Source organism: Myotis yumanensis, unplaced genomic scaffold (assembly GCF_028538775.1).
Source record: "Myotis yumanensis isolate MYYU_CA2020_CCGP unplaced genomic scaffold, mMyoYum1.0.hap1 SCAF_10, whole genome shotgun sequence".
Taxonomy (NCBI): Eukaryota; Metazoa; Chordata; class Mammalia; order Chiroptera; family Vespertilionidae; genus Myotis; species Myotis yumanensis.
In genome coordinates, this window is record NW_027223761.1 from 30,039,347 (window position 1) to 30,066,439 (window position 27,093).

Below are 27,093 nucleotides of genomic sequence, written 5' to 3' on the forward strand. Positions count from 1 at the left end.
CAGTGTTTCTAGCTTTGTACGTAAAACTACTGAGAAGATTGGCACCCTTCATACAAGCCCTGATCTGAAAGTGAGACCAGAACCCAGGGGTGATGAACAGTTATGTGAAGAAGATGTGAGTCCTGTCACTTGCTCAAAGGAGGAAGACACTGAGTAAGCACTTGCATATAAATCTGTGTAAATTCTTTAGGGGTCATCTATCAGTGTGAAGAAGACCATAGGCTATGGAAGGTATATATATGATCCTGCTCATTGTTGATTGCTAAGGTAGCTCATAAAAATGGTGACTACCACAACCCTAGCTGGTTTGGCTCAGTGGATAGAGCATCGACCTGCAGACTGAAGGGTCCTGGGTTCGATCCCAGTCAAGGGCACATGCTCGGGTTGTGGGCTCGATTCCCAATAGGGGGCATGCAGGAGGCAGCCAATCAGTGATTCTCTCTTATCATTGATGTTTCTATCTCCCCTGTCCCTCTCTGAAATCCATAAAAATATATTTTTTAAAAGTTGTGAATACCACAAATTAAATGTTAGAAAATTACATCTACCCATAGCAAATCTGTTAAGACAGTTTTAATTTAGCACAGTTGTATCTATCTCCTTCACAATTTCCTCCTTTCCAAATCTCTTCCAAGTTTTGGGATGTTAGAGAAGGAGTATTAAATTAAGAGTAAGATGACCAAGGATCTAGGCCTTGTCCTGGCTCTGCTTCTGACTAATATGTAACTTTGGGTAGGTCAGTAATACTCTAGCCTATAAAGTGAGAGCATTGGTATTGATGTCTTGCCTTATACTTTCTTATGATATGCTGGTGGCATAGTCCTTGTTCTGGCACAGTGTGAAGTGCCTTGTCTATCTGGTCTCTGCCTTATCTCATGGTTCAGGGAATCTGAGCATTAGAGGCAAGGAAGCTCAGCACTCATTCAGGAATTGAGAGAGAGACCTATAGGCCCAGTGTGTCTGGACAGTGAGATGAAATAGAAGGCGTGTTATTCTCAGAATAACTTAGTGAATCTATATATACTTATAGGAAAAATGTACAGATATGCCTAGGCATTTTAGGCAGCCCTCAGCCTGACCTTAGCTCACCTTTCCAGCCTCATTTTTAAATTTCAGTCCTGTGGGAGAACTAGGTATGTATACTTCACTGTCTTTCTTTGTGTTGTTTTCTTCTACTTGCAGTATTTCTCCCCATATTTTCTGACACAAATACCACTTCCTTAGGAAAGTTTCCATTGTTTGCCTCATCAGAAGAATTACTTCTTTTTTTGTGTGCTTTCATAGCACAATGTATGTGCTGCTCTTTAGCATTCATTTTATTCTCTTTTAGATTATAGTTAGTTATTTGCATGCATTTCTTTTTGACTTGAGCCATTGACCATTTTGTATACTCATCTGTTTATTTCATTTAACATTAAGTACAATACCTGCCACTTAGTAGGCACTTAGAAATATTTGTCTAAGGAAGCTATAATCCCATCTAACTCTTTTCACTCTCTTCTAGGGGAATAAAAGAAGTAACTAGTCAACCTCCAGAAGAAGATAAATTCCAAGAGCTCAAAATAGCAACAGCAGAAGCAATGTGAGTATTTATGAAGGAGGAAGTTTTATAGTGAATGGGAATGACTTTTTGGGATCATCCCTAGTGGTCCCGAGACAATGTGGGGCAGAGGCTCTCTCATTTGGAATTGAAATTTGAGGATTAGTATACAGTTAATGTTCTCTGTGTTGTCATGTTGCCTAGGTAGTTGTTAAAGAGTAGAAAAGTAATACTTGTATTCCAGATTAGTATGCTGTATTCATTAGGTTTATTTAGCATGAAATAATTTGTTTAAAAAAACACACATAAAACAAATTTCATATTTGTTTGTCTTGTATAGGACCAAGCTACAGGACCCACTGGTTTTATTTGAATCTAAATCTCTGAGAATGGTTTTACAGGAGTGGCTGTCACAGTTAGAAAAAACATTTGCCATGAAGGACTTTTCAGGCATTTCAGGCACCTGCAACTCATCCACGACATCGAACGAGGATGTGCTATTGTTTGATGAGTCAAAAAATGGAATATTGGTTGAAGATAATGAAAAAGAAAAAAGGGACTCTTTAGGCAATGAAGAAACTGTTGATCATAAGGCACGTGAATCTGTAAATAGTCTGAGGGATGACCTCTTTCGAATATGTTCTCCATGCAGCATAGCAAACGGTCTCCGGAAGGACCTGGCTGAATTGACAACATTGTGTTTAGAATTGAATGTACTGAATTCTGAGATCAAAAGCACAAGTGGACATGAGGACCACACTTTGCAACAGCACTCTTCTGAAATTCTGGCTTGTCAGTTCCTAAAGAAGTACTTTTTTCTCCTAGACTTGAAGAGAGCAAAGGAGAGTATCAAGCTTACTTACGCAAACAATCATTGTGTTTGGGATACTTTTATCGAAGGATTGAAAGGTAATAGTCAGATTGCCTTACTAAAGGTAGAAATTGATATAGAGCACTTTGGCATTTTTGAGTTGAAAATATAAGAATTAAGTAGAAAATTACCTCTGTTCTGGTTAACCTCCATTCTTCTTTACACTCAATTTAATTTTTAATAGTTCTTCAAATATTGCTTTAATTTGCATCTGTATCATAAGAAATTAGTTTTCTTTCTTTCAACCATATTTAGAAAGTGACAGCAGTGTTAGAGAAGTTGGGGTTAAAGTAAGATTTTTATAAGTATAGATATATAAAAATGAAAAAATCCCTCTGAGTAACTTACTAATATTTAGTAATATTAGTAATGTTTACCACTTATTGAGTACTATTGTGTGCCACTATTTTTGCTAAACACTTTCCAGGCATTGTTTCGTTTTGTCCTTACATCAGTCTTCAGAGGAGATGGTGCTATTCCATTTAATAGGTGAGGAAACAGGCACAGGGAGATTATAATCATTAAGTAGGTTACACTGCTGTACTATCTCATGAAATATTAACTCAGATATTGCAGAAGTTTATTTCTTGCTTTTATACTAGTTCAAGGCAGATGTTTCAGGTCAGTAGGCAGCTCTCTTCCATATGGTAATCCAGAGTTCTGAATTCCTTTCATTTTTTTTGAGTTCCATCCGCCTTTGGGTTTGTGATTGAGATTGGGTTGTTAGAGAAAGCACATGGAGGGTCAAACATGCTCTTACTTATAGGCTTGGCCTGGTGGTCGCTTACATCTCTTCTGTTTACTTTTCATTGGTAAGAATTCTATCACTTGATCCCATTTAACTGCAAAGGAGACTGGGAAATGTAACATATCCAGGTGTCCAGAAGGAAGAGAATGGATGTGGCCGAAAAGCTTGTATGTCTGCCTTGGAGATTTGGTTGACAGCCAGCAGTCTTTTACACTTGATTGAAGGTCACACTATTTGTCATCCTCATATAGAAACAAGCTGTCATACTCCAGAGACCATGCATGCGCTTTCTACTGCATAGGCCCATGTTTTTGAAGAGGTGAATTTTTTAAATTCAACATTCTGCTTGAATCAAAGAAGCCGGGTGTCTTATACTTGGTTTAGACTTTAAACACACTTTTCATTTATTAGAAAAGTGAATAGTCACAAGTCAAAATACATTTTTATATTATTGACTTAAAGATCTTTTTGTTTTCTAGAAAATAGATTTATAATATCTGCTTCAATTGATATTTAGCTGTTAAAAGTATAAGAAATTATTTCAATTTCTTTTTCTGTGTTGAGGCAGACTTTTATTTGCTATGTATGTTTCTATTATGTAATCATATCCAACCCTGGTCACAGGAAAATAACAGAAAAGAGTCTCTTCAGCCTGATTGGTTGTTAACTTATTAACCAGAGCTGCCTAGAGCAAGGCTGGTAGTTAGTTTGAGATTATACACTGCTTGCTTGAATTGAGGGTTACATTTGGCTTAGCTTCCACCCAAACTAAAGCTTTCCCTTACTTCCCAAGCTTTAAATGATGGCCTCCTCCCTGAATTACCTTAAGTACTTATTTCCTGATACAGTCAAATAGGAAATAATAAAACTGAGAAGAAATGATTTTTTAAAAAATCAGAAATTGAATGTTGGTGTTTTAGAAATGGGTTGTTGAACAGGCTCCACCCTTGCAATGATGTTGTAATTATTGAAAACAGCATTTTAACTACAAGTGGTTTTTAATTAGATCATAATTCACTTTATTTACCATACATGGCTTTAAATGAATTGGCTCTTCCCAAAAGTCAAGTCTTTGTTCAGAGAAAGAAGTTTTCCTATACATGTTTAAGAAAAAAATAGGTCAGTCCAGTCGATGTGGCTCTCAGCAGTTGAGCATCAACCCAGGAACCAAGAGGTCATTGATTCGATTCTCAGGCGGGGCACATGCCTGAGTTTCAGGCTCCATCCCCAGTAGGGGGCATATAGGAGGCAGCCAATGATGATGTTTCTCTCTGTCCCTCTCCCTTCTTTTCTCTAAAAATCAATAAAAACATATTTAAAAAATAGGTCAAAAATTTTAAATTCATTTAATTAAATAGAAATAACTTATTTTGTTTCAAAAGATGGCAGAGGGGCACTGGTTCTAGAAAAATAGGAATTTGGCATTGATAGTATACATATATACTGTATATCTCTTTTTCAAGGGTAATAGAGACATATATTGGTGATCTCTTACTTTTTCTTGTTTAAAACTTGTAATATGCTTGGCCTCCCAATTTGGTTTTAAGGTTCTTAAAAGCAGAGGTCGTATCTTGTTCTTGTTTGTCTCTCCTGCAGTGCTCAATGAGCATAGGGCCTTGCACAGGGTAGGTGCATGAGTCATGGTTGTTGAACCAATGTGTCCATGAATTAAATATTTACAGTTATGAGTTGAAGGGAGAAGGGTATGTTTTATCTTTCAGAAATGGCAAGTTCCAGTCCTACATATATGGAGATGGAAGAAGGAGATCTACCAACAAAATTAAAATTAGTGGATGACTCGGTCCCTTTTGACAGTCCTTTGTTGATTGCTTATGCTACCCAGTAAGTTGTTGTGTATGTTGTTTATATGAACTAAATCACATGCATTTTTTTTTTTTTTTGGTCTTAGTCTGTAAAGTTTTATTCAGTTGCATGTTGGTCAGTTCTTGTTGGTATATTTATTTCTAATAAGTACTTAGATAATGTAACCAAGCTATATAATCTCACTGGAGTTGGAGACTAATATGTTTTGTTTTTAAATGCAGATTGTATGAGAAGTTCGGGGAATCTGCCCTTCGATCCTTGATCAAGTTTTACCCATCAATTTTGCCTTCGGATGTCATGCAACTTTGTCATCATCATCCTGCTCAGTTTTTGGCCTATTTAGACAGTCTAGTGAGATCAAGGCCTGAAGATCACCGGTAAGAAGGCGAGAATTACTAGTATTTATAGACTTTTCTTTCTTTGGATAGGGTATTATCTCTCTTGTATAAGCAGTTGTAGCATTTTTACTGTCAGCTGCCATAGAATTGAGGCATCTACAATGGAAGAGAAGGATTTGGGCAGTTGAAATTAGACTGAGGTCTCATTTTCTATCTCCACACAGCCCCTGTTATTGAGACTGGCTATTCTTCCCACCCTGCACCACCACCCCTCTTCTTCCTTCGATTGATTGATATTTGCCATACTGACTTTTATTTCTCTTTTTTTTTTGGCTGTTTGGTATTTTCCTTATTATCTTGGGGCTCACCTCTTCATTTCTAATAGCAGACTTTCACCAGCTTTTCTAGACATTTTGTAGCAGAAGTTATTTTCTTTTTTTTTTAAATATATTTTATTGATTTTTTACAGAGAGGAAGGGAGAGGGACAGAGAGTTAGAAACATCGATGAGAGAGAAACATCGACCAGCTGCCTCCTGCACACCTCCCACTGGGGATGTGCCTGCAACCAATGTACATGCCCTTGACCGGAATCGAACCCGGGACCCTTCAGTCCGCAGGCCGACGCTCTATCCACTGAGCCAAACCGGTTTCGGCACAGAAGTTATTTTCAAGTTATTTTATTCACTATATGATTCCTCAGTAATATTTTCACATCCCCACAATTTATGTTTCTTTTCTCAGCATGAAAAGTGGTGATTTTTCTCCCCTATTTTCTGTCTCTTAGGCAGTCCTTCCTTGAGTCCCTTCTACAACCAGAGTCTTTAAGATTGGATTGGCTGCTGTTAGCAGTGTCCCATGATGCTCCCCCAAGCACAAGCACTATGGATGATGAAGGAAATCCCAGGTATAGAAATCCTCTTTTTAAGCTCTGATGTTCCTTTGGAATGGAGCTGGTTTATTCACATATAGCATTCTGGGCTTACTTCAGGAACAGCTCTGGAAGAGACTGAGCCAAGTTATGGTAGTAATGAGATTGAGTGCACTTCTTAGTGGTTCTGAACATTTTTTAGTTATAGATCCTATTAAGAACCTGATTTCCCCTAGAAAAATGCATATCCATGCAAAATTTTGCACAGAAAACAAAACTGACCCTTTTAAGCTATTTCATGGACCCACATTAAGAGCTCTTGATAACCAAACCTGTGTTAGAAGTGTTACATGCACCTCTCATAGACACCAGAGAGGTGTTACCGGAAAGCCCCCTGAAGAGGGCTGTCCCCACCTTGATTCTTGTCATGCTCATAAGAATGAATTCTAACGAGTGACTCCCAGATAATTGTGTTGTGTTAAAGTGAATTTATTAAGAAAGTAATTTAAAAAGTAAGGCATGCAAATTTATTAAAGGAACAAGGCAAGCAAATTTATCATTCTGCATAATGCACAAATGGGCTCTCTTGGCTAATCCCAGGAGTTAGTGGGGTGGGGATTGGGGGCGGGGGGAGGGTTTGCCTTATATACTTTTTTGTCTATAGATTTTAAAACTTCTCTGCCAAATATCTTGGCTAATTTTTAAGGTCCCCTTTTTACTTTGTTTTGGCTTGCCCAGAATTTGTGAGAAGCACCTGGTAATTTTATCTTGCCAAGCCCCGAGACTGCTGGCTTTTCTGTTTAGGGAATGGGATGAGATAAGACTGCATTCTTCCTTCTTCTTTCCCCTTCCTCATTTCTCTATGCTGTCTTTGGAGACACATTAACCATTTGCTCTCAAATGTCCTTAGCTGGGGAGGATAAGGGCTTGTTATTTACAAGCTAGCTGCAAGCTGTCCAAACTGCTTGGCCTTATTTTAATTTTCTTGTCTCAGTTTTCCTATTCCTCCTGCCCTGGAATTTTTGTAGTTTTTTGCTCTCCTGTAACAGAAGGGAAAAAAATTGTGCATATGTGTTTGTGTGTATTTTCTCCCCAGAAATTTCTAGACATTTCTAGGATTTAAAAAATAGAATTCATAAAAAATACACACTGAGACTTACAATGTATCACAAATGATTCTTGTATTTTCCTGCAGAGAAGCTTTAAAAGCCCCCAAATACCTACCCTATATGCCTAAACTAAAGGTCTGGAAGGATATACAGTGGCTATCTGAGTGGATGAAACTATAGGCTTCTTTCTTTTTGTTTTTGATTACCTAAAAATGTCTAATTTTAAATAATAAGTTGATATTTGTGATAGGAAAAATGTTTTTAATTTTTCAAAATCCAAGTAAAAATGTTTGAAAAATATAATAATGGAACAAATATAATTACATTCTGCTCTTACCTATTAGATGACTAATAAGCATTTTGTAGAATGTATTTCCTATCTAATTTAGGAAGTTTTTCATTTCACAGGCCTCATTCACACTTGTTTTCCTGGGGTTACAGTCAGCTGATCCTTCATCTAATTAAACTACCTGCAGATTTTACAACCAAAGAGAAAATGACTGATATCTGCAGGTCTCGTGGGTAAGAGAATTTTCTTAGAAGCTGAAGTTAAGATTAGAATCATTTCAGTTAATAACTTTGTAGTAGTTAAGGGCCTGAATTGATATACTTTATCGTTTGCGAATACTCTTTGCTACAGGAAAGTATCTTAAGTAATAGTTAAGTACACAAACTTTTCCTTTTAATTTTTGTGCATATTTTTTCATATTTGTGCACATTTGTGGGTTGGTGGGGCCACAACATTAGTAATAAAGAAACAGAATTTCCAGAGGATGAGGCCCAGAAATCAGGATTTTAAAAAGATTCCCAGGTGATTCTAATGTGCAGCCAAGGTTGAGAACCACTGACTTAGTTGCTAACCCCAGGCATACAGATGGTATTTAATTAAGCTCTAGACTGTGATTTGAATTATAATTGCTATAGGGTTGTCCAAATTGGAAGGGATCAGAATGTTCTCAGAGAATTGCTAGTGAAGGACTCAGGGAGGAGATGAAACTTTGGAGGTAAGCCCTGAAGGCTGGATAGGATTTGTATTTAAAAGGAGCCAAGAGGAGGGCTGGTGAGACTTAAACAAGAATAAGGGCAGGAAAACCTGACATTACTTTTTATTCATACCACATATTAGTCAGTTACTGATTGCCTAGCCATGTTATCATATGGCTCTCCCTGGATTATACTCTTTTGAAGATAGGGACCTGTTTCTTCCTTTTCCCTTATAATGGCAGGTACTTGATACATGTGTATTTATTGATAATGAAGGATGAAACTTGCCAGGTGGTGGGTGATGATATCATGGAGGACCTTGAAAGTTGGTCAGAAGAATTTAGTCATCAGTAGAGACCTTTTAGACTTTTGCGTATGACATAAAAATGGAACTTTCTGGAAATCACTTTTGGTGTCATACATGAGAAAGGTTGGAGACAGAAGGGCCAGCTTAAAAGCTATGGCAGTAATTCATTCTTAACTGAATTGGTGATTAGTAAGGCAGCAAAAGGACCACATCCAAGGGACATTTAGAAGGAAAATGCAGTGGGATTTATAATACTGGATATAGCAAATGAAGGGGAAGAAGAGTCAAGGAGAACTTTCACATTTGGAGAAAATATGCTAATTTGTTTTGAATCTTTACATTTATAAAGTATGTATATATATATAAAGTAATAATTGGTGCTTGGCCTTGAATGTCAGTATTTACCACTAGCTTTTATTCTTTTTTCTTATATACTCCAGATCAGGGCTGTCAAAACTTTATGGTAATGGAAATATTCTGCACTGTCCAATATGATAGCCCTTAGCTACCTGTGACCATTGAGTACTTGAAATATGGATTGGTCAGCTAAAGAACTGACTTTTAAATTTTATTTACTTTTACTTAATTTAAATTTAAATAGCCACATGCACTTAGTATCTTTTGTAATGGACTGTGTAGCTCCAGATAAATTCACTGCCTTTTATTCCTTTCTTCAACTTTGGTTTCTTTAAAGTTTCTGGCCTGGATATCTTACTCTCTGTTTGGAGCTGGAGAGAAGAAGAGAGGCCTTCACCAACATAGTATATTTGAATGATATGAGCCTGATGGATGGGGACAGTGGTATGTAAATCCCATTTGTTTACTTTTGGTTGTATTTTAGAAGTCACTTCAGACCTTCAATAAAGAAATTTGGTGGACATTTCAGTGATCATGTATATAATTCTAGCTAGCTGTCAAATTTGTAGTTTGTTTTTTAAAATTCTGTATCACTTGGTAATTGTCTATACTAATAAAAGGGTAATATGCTAATTAGACCGGGTCAACCGGACATTTTCCGGATGTCTGACTTCCTTCTGGACAAAGTCATGGTGGCAGGGGCCGAGGTGGAGGCGGTTAGGGGTGATCAGGCCGTCAGGGGAGCAAGCAGTTAGGGGTGAGATCAGGCCGGCGAGGGGGAGCAAGCAGTTAGGGGGGCAATCAGTCCAGCAGGGGAGAGCAGTTAGAGGGTGATCAGGCCAGCAGGGGAGAGCAGTTAGAGGGTGATCAGGCCAGCAGGGGAGGGCAGTTGGGTGCAATCAGGCCGGCAGGGGAGTGGTTAGGGGATGATCGGGTCAGCAGGCAGAGGTGGTTAGGGGTGATCAGGCAGGCAGGCACGTGAGCAGTTAGGAGCCAGTGGTCCTGGATTGTGAGAGGGATGTCTGACTGCTGGTTTAGGGCTGGTCCCACAAGGGGTCCCAGATTGGAGAGGGTGCAGAGGCCGGGCTGAGGAACTCCCCCACCCCCCACCCTGATGCACGAATTCCGTGCACCGGGCCTCTAGTAAATATATAAGGATAGTGCATTTATGTGTTTATCTAAGATCTGTCTCCTTTGCTGTAAGTCCCAGAAGAGTTCTTCATTGCACATTCAGTGCCCAGCATAGAATATGCCCTGGGTAATTAATGAGTCAATGAAAGAATATTGAAGTTAATTTTGTGACTTTTCCTTGTCACGAACTATTTATTCAGCAGATGTTCAGAAAACATCTTTGTGTTAGGGTGATGAGATTATGTTCTCTAATATTTGTATGTTGCAACTAAATGTTTTCATAAACTGTTTTGACTGTCTCCTATGTGCAGGCAGAGTACAAAGAGCAGTCAGAGCCAATATTTCTATGTTTTTGTGTGTTTGTGTAGGTTGGATCCCAGAAACCATGGAGGAGTGGAAACTTCTACTACATCTTGTTCAGAACAAAAACACAAAGCCAGACCCCCAGAATTCACCAAATGGGAGCTTCAGTGATGGGCCTTCCCCTGTTAACCTGGAGAATGTAGCACTGCTGTTAGCTAAGGCCATGGGTCCAGATCGGGCCTGGTCACTGCTACAGGAATGTGGTTTGACACTTGAGCTGTCAGAGAGGTTTACCAGAACCTGCGATATCCTAAGGATTGCTGAGAAAAGACAGAGGTAATACCTGTCTGTCATGCCCTCTCCATAGGTGCTTCAGGAATGTGGAAACCCAAGATTTTCAGAGGGGGATGGGACTAGAGAGATCATCCAGTCCCAACCCCTAACAACAGATGAGGGGACTGAGACTCACCTGTTGATTAAGGTGATTAAGGGAAGAGGCTAAAGTAATATTATGTTCTCAATCATGACCAAGGCAGTTTGGATTAATGTGAATGAATATCAAAATCTGATGTGTACTCAGTTCTTTAAGAATATTATTGGTATCAAATACCTAATTGTCTTAGGTTTTTTGTTTGTTTTTTTAGTTGTTCAAGTACAGATGACATAAAATTAACCATCTTAACCATTTTTTAGTGTTTGGTTCAGTAATGTTATGTGTATCCATATCATTGTGCAGCTCAATTCCAGAGCTTTTTCATCTTGCAAAGCTCTCTACCCATTAAACAATAACTTCTCATTTTCCCCTCCACCCAGCCTCTGGCAACTGCCATTCTACTTTCTGTCTCTGTGATTTTGACTATTTTAAGTACCTAATTTAAATGGAATTATGCAGTATTTGTCTTTTTGTAACCGGCTTATTTCATTCAGTGTAATGTCCTCAAGGTTCATCCATATTGTAGCAAGTGTCAGAATTCCCTTCCTTTTCTAAGGCTAAATAATATTCTATAATATGTGCATACCACATTGTGTTTATGCACTCATTTGTCAATGGACATTTGGGGGTTGCTTCTACCTCTTGTCTATGTGAGTAATGCTGCTATAAACATGCTTGTATAAAATGTCTCTCTGAGACTTTGCTTTCAATTTTTTGGAGTATGCCCAGAAGTGGAATTGCTGGATCATATGGTAATTTAATTTTTTGAGGAACTGCTATAACTGTTTTCCATAGAGGCTCACCATTTTACATTCTTGTTCACAATGCACAAGGGTTCCAATTTCTCTACATTCTTTTCAATACTAGTTATTTTCTGTTTTTTTGTTTGTTTTTTTGGTGTGTGTGTTTAATAATTGTTGTCCTATGGTGGTATCTTATTGTGGTTCTTATTTGCATTACTCTAATAATTAGTGATGTTGAGCATCTTTTTAATGTGCTTGTTGCTATTTGTATGCCATCTTGGAAAAGTACCTATTCAAATAGTTGCACTATTTGTTTTTTTGTTGTTTGAGTTTGTATACATTTTGTATATTAATCTCTAAAGATATATGATTTGCAAATGTATTCTATTCTGTAGGACAGGATGCCTTTTCACTCTGTTGATTGTGTCTTTCGATGCTTAGAGTCAGACAGCTTTTGAATCCTCTATTTGTAGTTTTTAAAGTTTCTTTGTAAAGAATGCACAATGAGAACTAAATTTACTTGTTTCTTTTCTTTGTGATTTCAGAGCCTTGATACAAAGTATGCTTGAAAAATGTGATCGGTTTCTCTGGTCTCAACAGGCCTAGTGGAAGAAGATTCAACAGGATGTCATAACATTTTAAGGAAAATGGAATCATGCTCCTGAATCTTCCGAATGTGTTTGTTATTGAAGGAAAGGCACCACTTGAAAACCCTGCTGCCTTATTGGGAGTACTTTGGCCAGTGTCTGTAACCTGTATTTATGGCTTATCTGTGACCTTAGTGATTCTCAACCAAAGTTGAATCTTGAAAGGAATTGGTCCTTGTTTGCTGATATGAAGAGTTCTGTAATCAGAATGTGAATGCTCACAGCTATGCAGTCCTTACTAGTATTCTGAACAACAGTGTTATTTATTTCTTGCTTGTGGATTGTAGGAGCAGAAGTTTCTCATTGTGATCACATGAAGACAGATCATTTAATTGACAGGAGTTGAATTCTTTTTATTCTTGTCTAGGGCAGTTGAGAAATTACTGAAATATGACCTGGTGTAATGGAATTAATACAAAAAAGAAGTGAAACACTGAAGACTCAAATTAGATATGTAAGTGAAATGGCACCATATTTAATTTGAACTAATTTAAAATACATTTTTTTCTAGTATTTGACATTTTATAATCTGAATTTGACATTTTATACAACTGATTAATTCATTACTGATAATGTTTTAACTTGAATTTTTCCTAAACAGAGTAGTTAAAAGAAATCATGCACTTTTAGAAATTATTTTTTTAAAGTCACAATAAAGAAAGGCTAAAACTAATGAAGACTGAAGCAAGTGCTTGTATTATTTACGCCAAGTACTAGATTGCGATTTGTCAGACTTCTATAGATATAGCATGTTATATTAATAATAAATGTAAAATCTGATTAAAGTTTTCATTTGAATAGAATATAGACATGAAGTTTATTGTGAGCAATTTGTAGGAAGGTATGGGTTAGACTCAGTGTGGAGTAAGCAAAGTGTTGGGTACTTGAACGATTCACTTTTTTTTTTTTTTTTCATTTATAACACAGCCAGAGATCTGTAGACAAAATTACTGTCATACTTTCACATGACATTTAGGTATGATGTAACCTTATGGGTTAAAGAGATTGTCAGAGAAAAAGTTCACGAAGCTTCTTAGAATTTTGAGAAACCTCACGATTCTGGGCAACAGTGTGTGGTGGCAGTAAGGGTGTGGGGTGGTAATGGTGGTGGGGTATGTGTGTGTGTGGTATTTCCCCATTCTAAGTTCTCCACCAGCTTGGTGTCCTACAATTCAAATCAATTCTTACACTATCTACATGGAGATAGCATCAGATTCTGTTGGTTAAGGGATGTTAAATAAAAACCTTTGTAGCCAAGAGCTGTTCTGAAAGAAAGGGCTTGTTGAGCCCTGTGCTAGTTGGAAAAAGGACCCAGTCCTGGGACATATAGTCGATACCACCAGCAGCAGGGCGGGATGTAGAAGATGAATATTTGTCCGCAGTCTTGGAGCTGATGGAGCTTTTTTTATTTTTTTAATCCTTACCAGATGAGTGAAGATACCTATTTTTTTAGAGAGAGTGGAAGGGAGGGGACTAGAGAGAGAAACATCGACATGAGAGAGACACATCAATTATTTGCCTCCCGCTCTCACCCTGACCAGGGCAGGGATTGAACCTGCATCCGAGGTATGTGCCTTTGACTGGGAATGGAACATGAGACTCTTTGGACCGAGGGCCAGCGCTCTAACCACTTAGCAACCGGGCCTAATGGAGCTTTCTAAAAATGGTTTGGGGAGGGAAGACGCAAGTTGTTTTGAAAGAATTTATATTGGCTGTAGAAAACAGAGTTGGGAAAAGGTGAAGTGGGGGAAGTTCTAGGTTAGGTGCATAGTCCTTAAGGAAGAATTGTTTACTACTTCTGGGTTGGTTGTGGACAAAAGTCCAGAAAGTTTGTGCCTGGGTAAGCAGGATGCAGTGGTGTCTGGAAATCTGCTATTATTTTTAGATAGCTGCTAGGAAGTTGATTCAAAGTTTCAATATGCATTCAGGAATGTGAATAGTCTTTGATTTGTCTCCAATTATAGCTGTTAACTGAATAACTCCAGTTGTCTCTTTCTCCCTGTCTCTGGCCACCTGTAATTTAATTTAGATATTTCAGAATTTTTTTCTGGTCAGAGCTCAGTTTCCCAAGACTGCCCTCCACTTCGGACCCAGTCCCAAGTCCAGGTTGTTTACTGTGCTTCTGACTGGCTACAAGTCAGAGGCTCCCACAATTCTCTCCTCGTGTTTGATTAATTTGCTACAGTGGCTCACAGAGCTCAGAGAAACATTTACTTACTAGATCACCAGTTTATTATGAGAGAATATAACTGAGTAACAGTCACATGGAGTTGTTGCATAGGACAAGGTGTAAGAAAAGGGCAAGGAGCTTCCGTGCCCTCTCTGAGCTCCTCTCTCCCTGAATCTCCACATGTTCACCAAACCAGACGCTTTGGAACCCAGTCCTTTTGGGTTTTTATGAAGACTGAATTGCATAGGCGCAACTGATTAAATCATTGGTCATTGGCAATAGAAATTCCGTCTCTAGCCCCTCTTTCCTCCCTGAAGGTGGGGCCTGTGTGGGGGGTGAGGCTGAAAGTTACAATACTCTAATCAGGTGGCTGGTCCCAGTGGCAACCAGCCCCCAATATTAGGTGCAGTCTACAGTCACCTCATTAATACAAAAACGACCTCTCCCTCAACTCATCACTTGGAAAATTTCTAGGGTTTTAGGAGGTCAGTTTCAGAAACTGGAACCAAGACCAAATATATGCATATTTCTCCTTATAACTCACAATCTCATACCCACTAGCATCAGCTGGATTTGGGCTGTATGGATTATATTGAATATGAGTCTACTAAGGTAGAGAGTCAGAGATCGCCCTTCACTGTCAGCTTTTGTCATTACAACGTGACTGTCCAAAAGACAACCCAGAGGAAATCTCGGAAGAAGGAGACAGCCTGACCTGGCGCGATTGTGCAGTCATTTCCCAACATATATTTCTAGAGTATATTACAGCAATCCTCATTTACCAGAAGGGGACAGAGGGAAATTTTTAGCATTAAAAAAAAAAATCTCACATCATCAGAATTCATTTTCCAAGGCAAACTAAAAACAAAAAACCCCTTTAGTTGAATATTTAAATTTGAACAGTCAATCTGGATATTAGGCAATGTTTTCAAATGCAGCTTGTATCTGTGACTTGCTAAAATTTCTAGGCAGGCTGTGCTTCATGGTTGCCTCACTTTTACTTTTGTTTATACACTGGACAGCAGTTTAGGAGGGCTGCAGGATAGCATAGTGGTGAGAGTCTGAGTTCTGAGACTCTGGCTTTGAATGTCCTGTCTTTTTCTATCTAACCTTTGGGAAGTTATTTATGTTCCTCTAAGTTTCAGTTTCCTCATCTATAAAATGGGGCTAATGTTAGCACCCACTAATGAAGTAATAAGTATGAAGCACATAGTACAGTACCAGGCACATAGAAAGTTAAGGTCAGAGATACCTAGTAGTGACCATTAAATGAGACTAAACTGGACTGCATAGTGACATGCTATATGGGTGAGAAATGTTAGCTGTTGTTTGAAAGGTTTAGACTATCATTTCACTCATTGGTGATCAGACCCATGTAAATTATTTTACACAATTCCGAGAAAGTGGGAAGACCAAAATTGAAGTTCATACCTTCCTTGCACATATTAAATTTGTCACTGCTCTGGTCATGGCTTAAAACCTGTAGTCACCTTGCTACTTCCCCCTTCTCAGCCCTCCCTGCTGTTAAAGAGAAAACCAAAGACCAGGTCACAGAGACTGAGCAAATATGCCACACCAAGGCCCAGCAGAGCTGCAGAGTGGTAACTGAGAGTGATACTAATGCCTGATTTTTTTTAAAAAAAAATTTTTTTATTGATTTTTTACAGAGAGGAAGGGTGAGGGATAGAGAGTTAGAAACATCGATGAGAGAGAAACATCGATTCAGCTGCCTCCTGCACACCCCCTAATTGGGGATGTGCCCGCAACCAAGGGACATGCCCTTGACCAGAAGCAAACCTGGGAGCCTTCAGTCTTCAGGCCGATGCTCTATCCATTGAGCCAAACCAGTTAGGGCTAATGCCTGAATTTTTATCGTATCTCTTAATTAAACTGAGTGTCTGATCAAAAGGGAATTGTTAAAGAGAAAGCAGCAGGCTCAAAAAGGCACATGCTGCCAAATCTAGATTTTAAAACTTGATCCAATTGTACTTTCAGCCTCTCCTGGAAACATAACCTTAATCAACTAGTCTGGAATTTTCTGGTTAACACCAAGGAGATAATCTGCACTGTGGACCCTCTCCACCTCCCATAGAAATAAGAGGCAATCTGCATGATGAAAACCCTTCCTGATCTCTTCCCCTAAAAAAGATGTCCTGGCCCACAGACTCAGTTGATTTTTTTCTTCTAACATTGCCAATTACTAGGTAAATCCTCTCAATTCTATGTGGTGATATTTTTCCATTCTCTTGCCACCACCCACATTCCCATTACCTCTTGCCTAGACAGCTGCAGCAGTCTCCTGAGAACCTTCTTCACTTCTAAACTCTGCCTTCCCACCACCACCTCTCAGTCTCAGTGCATGGAAATGTAAGCAACCTTAGGGACCATCCAGTCAGCTGATTGACAAACCTGCTACATCAGAATCACCACAGCAGCTTGATAAAAAGGGATAGTGCCCAGACCTGGAACCTGTAGGTCTGGGGACTAATTTAATCTGCCTCAACTGCTTCCCACCTCGCATTGCTCCTGGATTTAGATGTAGAGTTATCCTTCTTGGTAGATAAACCAGGGCCCCCCGAGCAGGAGTGCTTGTCTTGGTGTCAGGAAGTGAACAGGAGATCCACTGTCAGAATTCTTGTCCACTCAAGGCACAGCCTTGATCAGAAGCTCTCGGTGGCTCCCCTCTGCTTTCAGAGTGAGGCTAGAGAAGGGGTGGGCAAACTTTTTGACTGGAGGGCCACAATGGGTTCTTAAACTGGACCGGAGGGCCGGAACAAAAGCATGGATGGAGTGTTTGTGTGAACTAATATAAATTCAAAGTAAACATCATTACATAAAAGGGTATGGTCGTTTTTTTTTTTAGTTTTATTCATTTCAAACGGGCCGGATCCAGCCCGAGGGCTGTAGTTTGCCCACGGCTGGGCTAGAGCCACAGCCAGCTTTGCCCACCCATCATGTAGAAGAAATCAGGATTCAGGAACTTCCTGAATAACAACCCAGAGCTGCTGGCTGAGATGAGGAGCCTGAAGTTTCCGGACAACCCTGGTCTGTGGATCAAATACAGAACACAAGGGAGGCCGGGAAAATCCCCACTTGGTGGTTCTTCCAGAGGCTAAGACAAATACTAACGGGCACAGCTCTGTCCTCAATACGGAGGTTTTCCCAGATTGTGGCTCCCGTCTTGCCCATTCCAGATGGATGATTCTGACTCAATCTGAGTTCAGTTACTGTATCTCCCCTGGTGATCGAGGCATATTTACACCTGATGTTTGGAGGCAAAGCCTGGCTCTGGTGACAGTCTCAGTGCTCTCAGCCCCCTGGCTGTGGAGCTTTTCCCAGTGAACTGCCTGTTTCACGGCCTGAGGCCTGTGCGGCATGCAGAGCCCCAGCTTAGCTGAGCCCTGAGCTTGGCTTAATGCCTTGCTTTCACCATTTTAGAATTTTTTTATAAATTAAATTTTTTTAAATAAATATATTTTATTGATTTTTTACAGAGAGGAAGTGAGAGGGATAGAGAGTTAGAAACATCAATGAGAGAAACATCGATCAGCTGCCTCCTGCACACCCCCCACTGGGGATGTGCCTGCAGCCAAGGTACATGCCCTTGACAGGAATCGAACCTGGGACCCTTCAGTCTGCAGGCCAATTCTCTATCCACTGAGCCAAACCGGTCAGGGCACCATTTTGGAATTTTTAAGAATTTGTGAACAAAGGTCCCACGTTTTTGCTTTGCACGGCTGCCCACACGCTCTGCAAGTGGTCCTGGCTGCCACAGGGGACCAGAGGGAGGTGGGGCCTGAGATGTTGCATTTCTGATGGGACCCGGGTGGTGCTGAAGCTTCTGGTCCCTGACCCCCTCTGAGCAGCAGGGTTCAGTCTGAGTCTGGTAGAGCAGGAACCTGGTAGGAATCTGAGACAGTGCAGAGCCCAGGCCCCTGGTAGGGGATCACTCACCACAAACTTATGTGAAACATAAATTTCTGTATTTCTTAAGCTTCTGTATTTTCCCCAGCAACTTAGCCTTAATTAACTAAAGGCATTGACATAGAGCAGTTACACAGCTTGTTCTGTTCTCAGTTTATTTAGACTTGAATAATTTTGGAGAAATGGCTTTCTGTGAGGTGTTCCTGGGAACTGGGCTCCACTGGGTCAGACACCAGCTCTGGTTCTCTGGTTCCCTCCTCCCAGGCTTGTGGGTGCTGATTGGCATGGCCTTCACGCCCTAGGGATTGGAGATGGAGTTTGGAATTAGAGGAGACACTATTTGGACTTTCAGCCCAGACCCAGCAGTGCAGCCCAGCCTCCACACACAGTTCAGCTTTGAAGTTTGGGGCCAACCCCTAGCTAACAAAAACTTGCTGGTCATTAGTATCAGAACCTATTGCCCTAACCGGTTTGCCTGCGGACTGAAGGGTTCCAGGTTTGATTCTGGTCAAGGGCATGTACCTTTGGTTGCGGGCACATCCCCAGTAGGAGGTGTGCAGGAGGCAGCTGATTGAGGTTTCTAAATCTCTATCCCTCTCCCTTCCTCTCTGTAAAAAAATCAATAAAATATATTAAAATAAAAAGAACTTATCTCCATTGGCTCTGTCTGCGTGGGGTCACAGGGTTCATGGCTGGTTCATTTCACAAGTCCATGGTATTTACATTTCTCTGTCCTTCCCAGAGGCGCCTGCCTCTCTCCCCTCTTGGCTGACCAGTGCAATTTCCTCTTCTTTCTTTTATTCTCAGCCTGAGATTCCATCAGTCCCTTCATTCCTGAGAGAATGTACCGTGTCCACACCTTGGGGAGGCGTGTGCTATTCCGCAGGCTTTAGAAAGACACAGGGTGTGTGTATCAGACAAGGCTATGCACCCCTTCAGACGCTCTGCCCCTGGGCGTTTCCAGCCACTGCTACAGTGAGGAGTTCCACATGGCTTTGACCCTTCTCATGAGGTGCAGCCTGGCAGCACCTGGCTTTGCGGCTGCTCCATGACTGTACATCCCGCCCCAGGAAAACTCACTGGGCACTCACACGTGCACAGCAGTGAAATGTAAGCAAGTGAACATTCGAGGGCCCGCCCCTGACAATGGCGGCGGAAGCCGGTTGATAGGTGCTTGTATTTCACTCCCGGGGATTGTGCTGGGTCACCTTCTACTCTGTCCCTCGGAAGTTCCTGGTGGGATGAGCTCCAGCTCTGAAGCTTTATTCATGTCTGACTATAATACAGAGGTCCTCAAACTTTTTAAACGGGGCCAGTTCACTGTCCCTCAGACAGTTGGAGGGCCGGACCATAGTTTAAAAAAAAACTATGAACAAATTCCTATGCATACTGCACATATCTTATTTTGAAGTAAAAAAACAAAACGGGAACAAATACAGTATTTGTATTTGCATGTGGCCCGCGGGCCGTAGTTTGAGGACCCCTGCTATAATACCTCCTCATGTTGGCCTTGCTCTGGCCCTGTGTTGCTCCCCAGTCTGTCACTACAGCAAATGAAGCAAGGCAGTGGCCCACACTTAAGAAATTCACTGGTCTAGCCATGAAAAGCTGCCTCTGAGGGGAGAGGGTGAAGAAGATTTCACAGATGTGAGTGAAGGGCTGTGGGAACCAGAAACTGCCCCAGGATGTGGTGCGTGGGCTACCGGGAAGCTCTTCCAGAAGCAGAATTGTTATGTGAATATGAATTCAAAGACAGTGGGAGTGAAGATGTGACAAATTAATAAGGGAGAATGAAAGCAACTTCTGCAGATGTCATCAGGGTAGGAGCTGGCATTGCAGAGGCCAAGATATCACTTGTCGGACTCCTGGGATTAGGCTCCCAGAGACTACTGGAGAGGGGCCACTGAGGGACCAGGCTTGGAGGCAGAGCAAGGGTCAGGACACAGAGAGGCCTGGGAAGAGCAAAAAAAATAACCAGAGAGGCCTCAGCATGACCTGGGTGAGAAATGGTTGGAGGCATCAACACTGAGTCTGTGTTGCCGGGGGAGCCCTCGTGGAAGGCCTTGCACTTGGAGACCCCTTTTTCAGTCAGGAGAGAGAAAGCAGCCAGGAACCTGAGGAAGGAGGGTTAACGTCAAGATATACTAACTAGTAACTGGAGATTGACTTCTAAGGGATAGCAAACACAGTGTGTGCACACTAGATGGCAGAAAAAGCTTGCTGGGTGCCACTAGCCAAAGTTGACAAACTTTGGGGGGTCTGGACTGAGCTACTCTGATTAGGGGAAGGCTTGATGCAGGGCATCTGCCCTGTATGACGCTGAGATTGTGTCCCCTAGACCAGTGGTTGGCAAACTGCGGCTCGCGAGCCACATGCGGCTCTTTGGCCCCTTGAGTGTGGCTCTTCCACAAAATACCGACTTCTGTGCATGGGCCACGAAGTTTCAATCGCACTGTATGTGCGCGCCCGCACGTGGTATTTTATGGAAGAGCCACACTCAAGGGGCCAAAGAGCTGCATGTGCCTCTTGAGCCGTGGTTTGCTGACCATGGCTCTAGAAAAACACTCAGGCACAGGCTCTGCCTTCATGTGGGTGTCCATCCCTCACCCCGTGGTACCAAATGGGCAGTCCGTATACTAAAGAATAACATGAAGTTTTCAACGTTCAAACTCTTGAGCTTTTATTACACAGATATGTGTGCCCTCTGTCAGCATCTGGGGATATAGAACTCAATGACTAGGGGTCCCTGTCCTTAGGGGCTCACAGCCCCGTCTCCTGAGAGCAGAGTGAAGGAGCTCAGTACTTGGCAGGCAGGCCAGGAGGTCTGTAGCGATTGGGGTCTTTGCCACTCCGGCCCCATCTGTTGGCTTCCTGGTCGGCCGTTCGGTCCTCCAATCCATGGCCGCTGTCTCCATGCTTAACCAAGTCAGTGAGTCTCGGATAAGTCTCTCTGGCATCACTGGAATGGAGGAGGGCAGGTAGGAGGTGAATCAGGGGCTGAGGAGAAATAGCCCCACCCTCCCCTTTCCAAGGGATTAATGACTCTGAGAGGAGCCTGGAATGAGGCTAAGCAATCACCCTGCCTGGGCCCAGCTCACTCAGTCCTGGGGTGACCCCTCCCCCTGGGAGAACAGCACCTGGGGGAGGGGAATCAGTCCTTGGCTCTCAGTTTATCTTTTTGGGGGACAGGCCCACAAGCCATTCTCTGGCTCTGCTGGCAGCCCAGGCCTTGCGCTGGGCAGGGATGGAGAAGGTGGAAGAAAGAACATGAGGAGGAGCCCACAGACCCAACAGGGTCCTTCTTTAGGGCCTACACCCTCCACATCCCCAAAGTCAGCCAAGCTCTGCTCACACATCCAGCATCCCCAGGAGCCAGGTTACCTGATCACTTTGGTAGCCCAGGCACCACCAGGTCCCCTTTGGGCAGCGTCATAGTTCCCCCGGGCGTGGAAGTATTTGTCTGAGTTTTTGTAATTGGCTTCTCTCATGTCAGAGTAGGCTCTCCACATGTCTTTGGCTCCTGGGAAGGAAAATGTGAGATGAAGGTAATCACATCTTGGCATAATAGAGGAATAAAACATTTCCTTCTACTGATTGCATGATTTCAGCGTTTGACTAAACCCTTGGAGATTATACTAGTTTGAGATAAATATATATATATTTTGCATTTTAGTTTCTGGGTTAATGTTATTAGAATCACACTTGGTACAAGTTTTATTCTGTTAGGCCCCATTCTCATATCTGCTGCCACTTAGTGTTGGCTGTGTGATGCGTGCAAGGGAGAGGCGGGGTGGTCCTGAAGGGATGTTTAGTTGTACAAGAAACCTCCACCTGGACAGGTGTGAGAACAAAGGTGATTCTGAGGGAGGTTCAGAAGCACAGTGCTCCCAACCTAGTCAATGGGAGACACTCGTCCCCGTGGGCAAAGGGAGGACAACTTGTCCTGAGTACATCTGAACATCTGGGCACATTTGGCACCTTGGCAACTGTCAGAGTTCAATCCAGGCAATAAAAGTGCTGTGTTCCTTATGAGAGCTTTAAAAAAGGGGGATAATAGGTATAGAACAAGGGCAACTGACCCACCAGCTCTAAAGGCCAGTGTCCTCCCAATAAAATGGCCAAGTACTGCCTCTCCCAGAAGAACTGAGAAAATTCTGTATAATGTTGAGAACATTGTAGGTGTTTAATATACCATCATTTCTCTAGTCTGTAGGAAGGGGGAACAAAAAAATGAACTAAACTGAGATGAAGGTCAGAGAGTTATGGATGGAAGGAATCTGGTCAAGCTAGAATAAAAAGGCAACGATTTTTAAAAATTAGCTGAATAGAAAAAGCGCAAAATGCAATGTACAATTGAATTTATAGCTTATATAATACCTCCATGAGGTAAGTTATCTTCATTTTATGCATTTCTTTCTTTTTGGTGTTCAGAAAGATAGCTTTATTGAGAGGTGCAACATTTTTACTCGGAGTTACTCATTTAAACACATTCTTGGAGTCCAGACTTGCATAATAAGTATTTCACAAGTGCCCAACACATTTTGTCACTCGCGGGCAGCAAACCTGGAGGGGTTTGTGCTCAGCCTTTAGTGTGCACAGCGCCAGCTGGGGTGCTCAGAAAAGGCTGGATTTCAGGCTCGGCCGAAGAATTGGAATTTACCGAGGGGTGTGTGCACCCAGGTGTCTGCATTTCACAAAGCACCCCAGAACCCAGTGATTCTCATGTCGGCTCTCCTAACATTGTAAACAGGGACAATCACAGAAAAATAACAGCAGAATAATTCTGTGAAATAACACCTTCTTGCCACTTTACCATGGGTGTATAGCTCTTGCTGGTTTCTGGCCAGGTCTCAGCCCCAGCAGAACCACCATCAGGCAATTAATTGTGGGAGAGCAGCTCTACAGAGTTGCCTTCCAAACGCACCCCATCCCCACCATTTGCCATTTGCTCAGATAAAGAACAGAATACGTGCTCACAAATCCCTCACTCTTCCACGTGCAGTCTTGTCCGGGAGGCAGTCTACTGCGTTAATAGCAACGTCTTCGGAGCTCTATGACCTGGGCTAAGTCCTGCTCCGCCTTGGGACCATGTTAGGTATCTTATTCTCTTGGTGCTTCTGTTTCTCTATTGAGTGGTGATGGTACCTACATTGCAGGATAAGGATTAATTCCTGAGGATGAAAACGTGTCCATTCATTCATGGAAATCTCCTATAGCAGTGCCTAGCAGGTGTTAAAAGCTCAGCTAACCTTGGTTGTAATTACTAAGTGGGTGAGGTGTGGGAACACACTCTAAGTTTGGCTCACCAGCTTCATGGCTACCTGAGATTTAGAAATGAGCTGTTCCTGAGTTCCCTCTAGGGGGCCATAGAGCACCATTTGTATTTAGGGAACATGACCCCCCTGAGTCTAGATCTCTTCCATACTTGTGATGAAAGTTGGGGCTTATACTTTATGTGGACTCAGACCTGGGGTCCCCATAAAAGGATGCAAAGTTATCCAGAAAAGCCTGGAGTTGGGGGTAAAGGACAGATGTTCTTTAAGGATACAAACTTATGTACAACTAGAATAAGCCCCAGAGGTCTAATGCACAGTACAGTGAATATAGACAACAATATTGCATGATAATTATAAAACTTGCTAAGAGACTAGATCTTAACTATTCCAACTACTAAAATGGAAGGATAATTATGTAATGTGATTGAGGTGCTAATTATCTCTACAAAGGCAATCATATTACAATATATAAATGCATCAAGAACATGTTATATACCTTAAATCTATATAATGATATATATTAAATATATTTCAATTGAAATAAAAGTCTGGGGAAGTCCTATCATAAAAATAGTAATTCTTTCCTACCCACTGTGGCCTTTGCCCAGTGGGGATGTGGCCTTTACTCACGTAAGTCTTGGGGAAGCCAGATGCAGCCCCTACAGCCTCTGGCTCTTACCTTGACCAGCTTCCTTGAGGAAACTTAGCCATCTCTGGCTGCTGACGCCCAGGATGAGGGAGCAGAAAATGATGATAATGGAAAGCTTCATCCTGCTGCACAGTGAAGGAGACATACCAGGAATAATACGTTTAATTTTTTTTTTCAGGGGATAATGTCGACCCATTCTTGTATTCCAAAGATAAACCCAACACAATTAGATATATAAATATATGTTGAGAATATATATATACAGATATAGATATATAGATATATATAGATATACATATGTAGATAGATAGATAGATAGATAGCTGATATATGTAGTTAGACAGACAGATAGGATTCCAGAGGACCTAGTTCTCCATTTGTATGTGTCTCACTGGAATCCCAGTGATTTCTTGTATGAGAGACTGCAATGGGCTTTTGTATAAACCAATTTTCATTTCAGTCATCTCCTGTCAGCCCTAAAATCCAACTGTACAGACCTTCCCCAAAAGACATTTGCAAATTTGTGTCCAATATACCTTTCCATCACGTGAGATGAGCTAATTTATAAATATCAGTAGGATGCCTGTTCTACCCATCACTACTTCACACAGAAGACACATATGACAAATCTCTATCCCAAAAGTATTCCCATCTGGTGAAATCTAATCGTCAGAACAGTAGATTCAGGAGAGATGCAGAGAGCTGTGGTGCAGCACAAGAAAGCTGGTGGAAAAAAGAACCCCCAAAGAGGAAAAGTGCTGGAAAGTTCTAGCACTTCACCTTGGCTGCTTGGTCCTGCTGACACCCCTGCTGAAGCTGAGCTGCCTGTGCCGCCGCCTGGGAACTGTGCCTGGTGCTATATATACTGAGGCTTTGCTAGTGGGACAAATGGCAAGAGAGGTTTGAAGCAAAACATTGAAATGTGGGAAATTCCTCTTGGTCAGAACCCAGCATCCAGGACACGATGGTTATTTTCCACACACATCTCAGTTTCCCAGATTGTGCAACCTGGCAGCTTTCAGGGATGTAGCAAATTGGGGTTTTCTGCCCATTTTCAGTCTCACACCTCGTGGGGAAGGTTTATTTTCCCTAATGTACTGACATTTGCTGTGAAGGGTAATCAATGTTAAAAAGATTTGATTGAACAGTGTGAGACTATAGGGCAAGTGGAACAGCAGAATGGGCTCCATTGCAAGAAGACAGCTCAGGATGAAGCTGGGACCCTAGGGTGCAGGATGAGGAAAGGAAGGACAGACAACCCCTGAAAATAAAACTTCCAGCACCCCCGTATGATGGACTCTGCGCTGGAAAAGGGGGTCCTCCAGACTCAAGTGTGCTCACCATTGGTTGCTATGGAAGGTCATAATGGCAGGTTATATATGGAGTTTACTGTAACCCAGGAATGTTGAACTGTAGTGTAAAAACTTGCCCAGCTGGCAGGGCTCAGTGGTTGACCCTATGAACCAGGAGGTCACGGTTTGATTCCTGGTCAGGGCACATGCCCAGGTTGTGGGCTTGATCCCTGGTGTGGGATGTGCAGAAAGCAGCTAATCAGTGGTTCCCTCTCATCATTGATGTCTCTATCTCTCTCTCTCCATCATCCTGAAATCAATAAAAATATATTTAAGAAAAAGCCCAGCCAGTGTTGCTCAGTGGTTGAGCATTGACCTATGAACCAGAAGGTCATGGTTTGATTCCTGGTCAGGACACATGCCCGAGTTGCAGGCTCAGTCCCTGATGTGAGGCATGCAGGAGGCAGCTGATCAATGTTTCTCTCCCATCATTGATGTTTCTATCTCACCCTCCCTCTCTCTTCCTCTCTGAAATTAATATATATCTATATATCTACATATATCTACATATATCTACATATATCTATATCTATATCTATATCTATCTATCTATCTATCTATCTATCTATCTATCTATCTATACACTAATGAAAGCGTAATATGCTAGTTAGACCGGATAGCTGAATGACATTCCGGACATCCGGACATCCTTCCAGACAAAGATGTGGTGTCGGGGTGAGGCAGAGGCAATTAGGGGCAATCAGGCAGGCAGAGGAGTTAGAGGCGATCAGGCAGGCAGGGGAGCAGTTAGGGGCAATCAGGCCAGCAGGGGAGCAGTTAGGAGTGATCAGGCCAGCAGGCAGAGGTGGTTAGGGGTGATCAGGCAGGCAGTCAGGCAGGGGGGTTAGGGGTAATCAGGCAGGCAGGCAGAGTGGTTAGGGGCAATCAGGCAGGCAGGCAGGTGAGCAATTAGGAGCCAGCAGTCCTGGATTGTGAGAGGGATGTTCAACTGCCAGCTTAGAAACTGGCAATCAGACATCCCCTGAGGGGTCCCGGATTGGAGAGGGTGCAGGCTGGGCTGAGGGACCCCCTCCTCCTGTGCACAAATTTCATGCACCAGGCCTCTAGTTTGTAAATATATGTATGTGTGTGTGTGTGTGTGTGTGTGTGTGTGTGTATTATGAAACTTGCTATAATGTAGTGTAGGAGTGACACACAGGACATAGTGACATTCTCTGAAGTCTGTTTTATTGTTATAAAAAACTGCCTTGTTGGGAATGATTTTAGCAAATACAGTTTTTATTACCCTTTGTGCTATTCTTGTAGCAGCAAGAACAGAGTGGACATTTTCTCCTTTTTATCGTGAAGAAACTGATTTTACCAGACATTAGTTGAGATTATAGATTTCAAGGCTCAGTGCTGGAACACACAGTTAACCCTCAAATATATGTAGGCCTGAGAGGAAACAGAATCTACGGAAAAGGAAGAGTTGGATAAGATTATGAACAGAAGGGCCATGGGCCATGGAAATTAGTGACATCCTTTTTCTTTGATCTTCCATTATACATTTTTACATGT

The 27,093-nt window shown here is 41.8% G+C and overlaps 2 protein-coding genes across 6 annotated transcripts in view; one reads left to right on the forward strand and one right to left on the reverse strand.

The window, feature by feature from the left end:
• The window catches only part of HPS5 (HPS5 biogenesis of lysosomal organelles complex 2 subunit 2), a 36,057-nt gene extending 23,050 nt beyond the window's left edge, over positions 1-13,007 (forward strand). For all 5 annotated transcript variants that reach the window (XM_070428192.1, XM_070428195.1, XM_070428191.1 and 2 more), the window contains 10 exons: positions 4-153; positions 1,505-1,582; positions 1,881-2,449; positions 4,881-5,001; positions 5,205-5,360; positions 6,107-6,226; positions 7,708-7,821; positions 9,285-9,391; positions 10,447-10,717; positions 12,103-13,007. In XM_070428192.1, coding sequence (XP_070284293.1) covers positions 4-153; positions 1,505-1,582; positions 1,881-2,449; positions 4,881-5,001; positions 5,205-5,360; positions 6,107-6,226; positions 7,708-7,821; positions 9,285-9,391; positions 10,447-10,717; positions 12,103-12,163 — 1,747 coding nt within the window. In that variant the 3' untranslated portion in view covers positions 12,164-13,007. The remainder of the gene's footprint in view (positions 1-3; positions 154-1,504; positions 1,583-1,880; positions 2,450-4,880; positions 5,002-5,204; positions 5,361-6,106; positions 6,227-7,707; positions 7,822-9,284; positions 9,392-10,446; positions 10,718-12,102) is intronic.
• Positions 13,008-20,966: 7,959 nt separating this feature from the next.
• On the reverse strand, positions 20,967-25,045 carry LOC139019041 (serum amyloid A-2 protein-like). The gene is made up of 4 exons (XM_070428206.1): positions 25,004-25,045; positions 24,254-24,348; positions 21,680-21,818; positions 20,967-21,257 (listed from the first exon to the last, which is right to left on the reverse strand). The coding sequence occupies exons 2-4, from the start codon at positions 24,342-24,344 to the stop codon at positions 21,095-21,097; spliced, it is 393 nt and encodes a 130-aa protein (XP_070284307.1). The 5' UTR covers positions 24,345-24,348; positions 25,004-25,045; the 3' UTR covers positions 20,967-21,094.
• Positions 25,046-27,093: the final 2,048 nt, after the last annotated feature.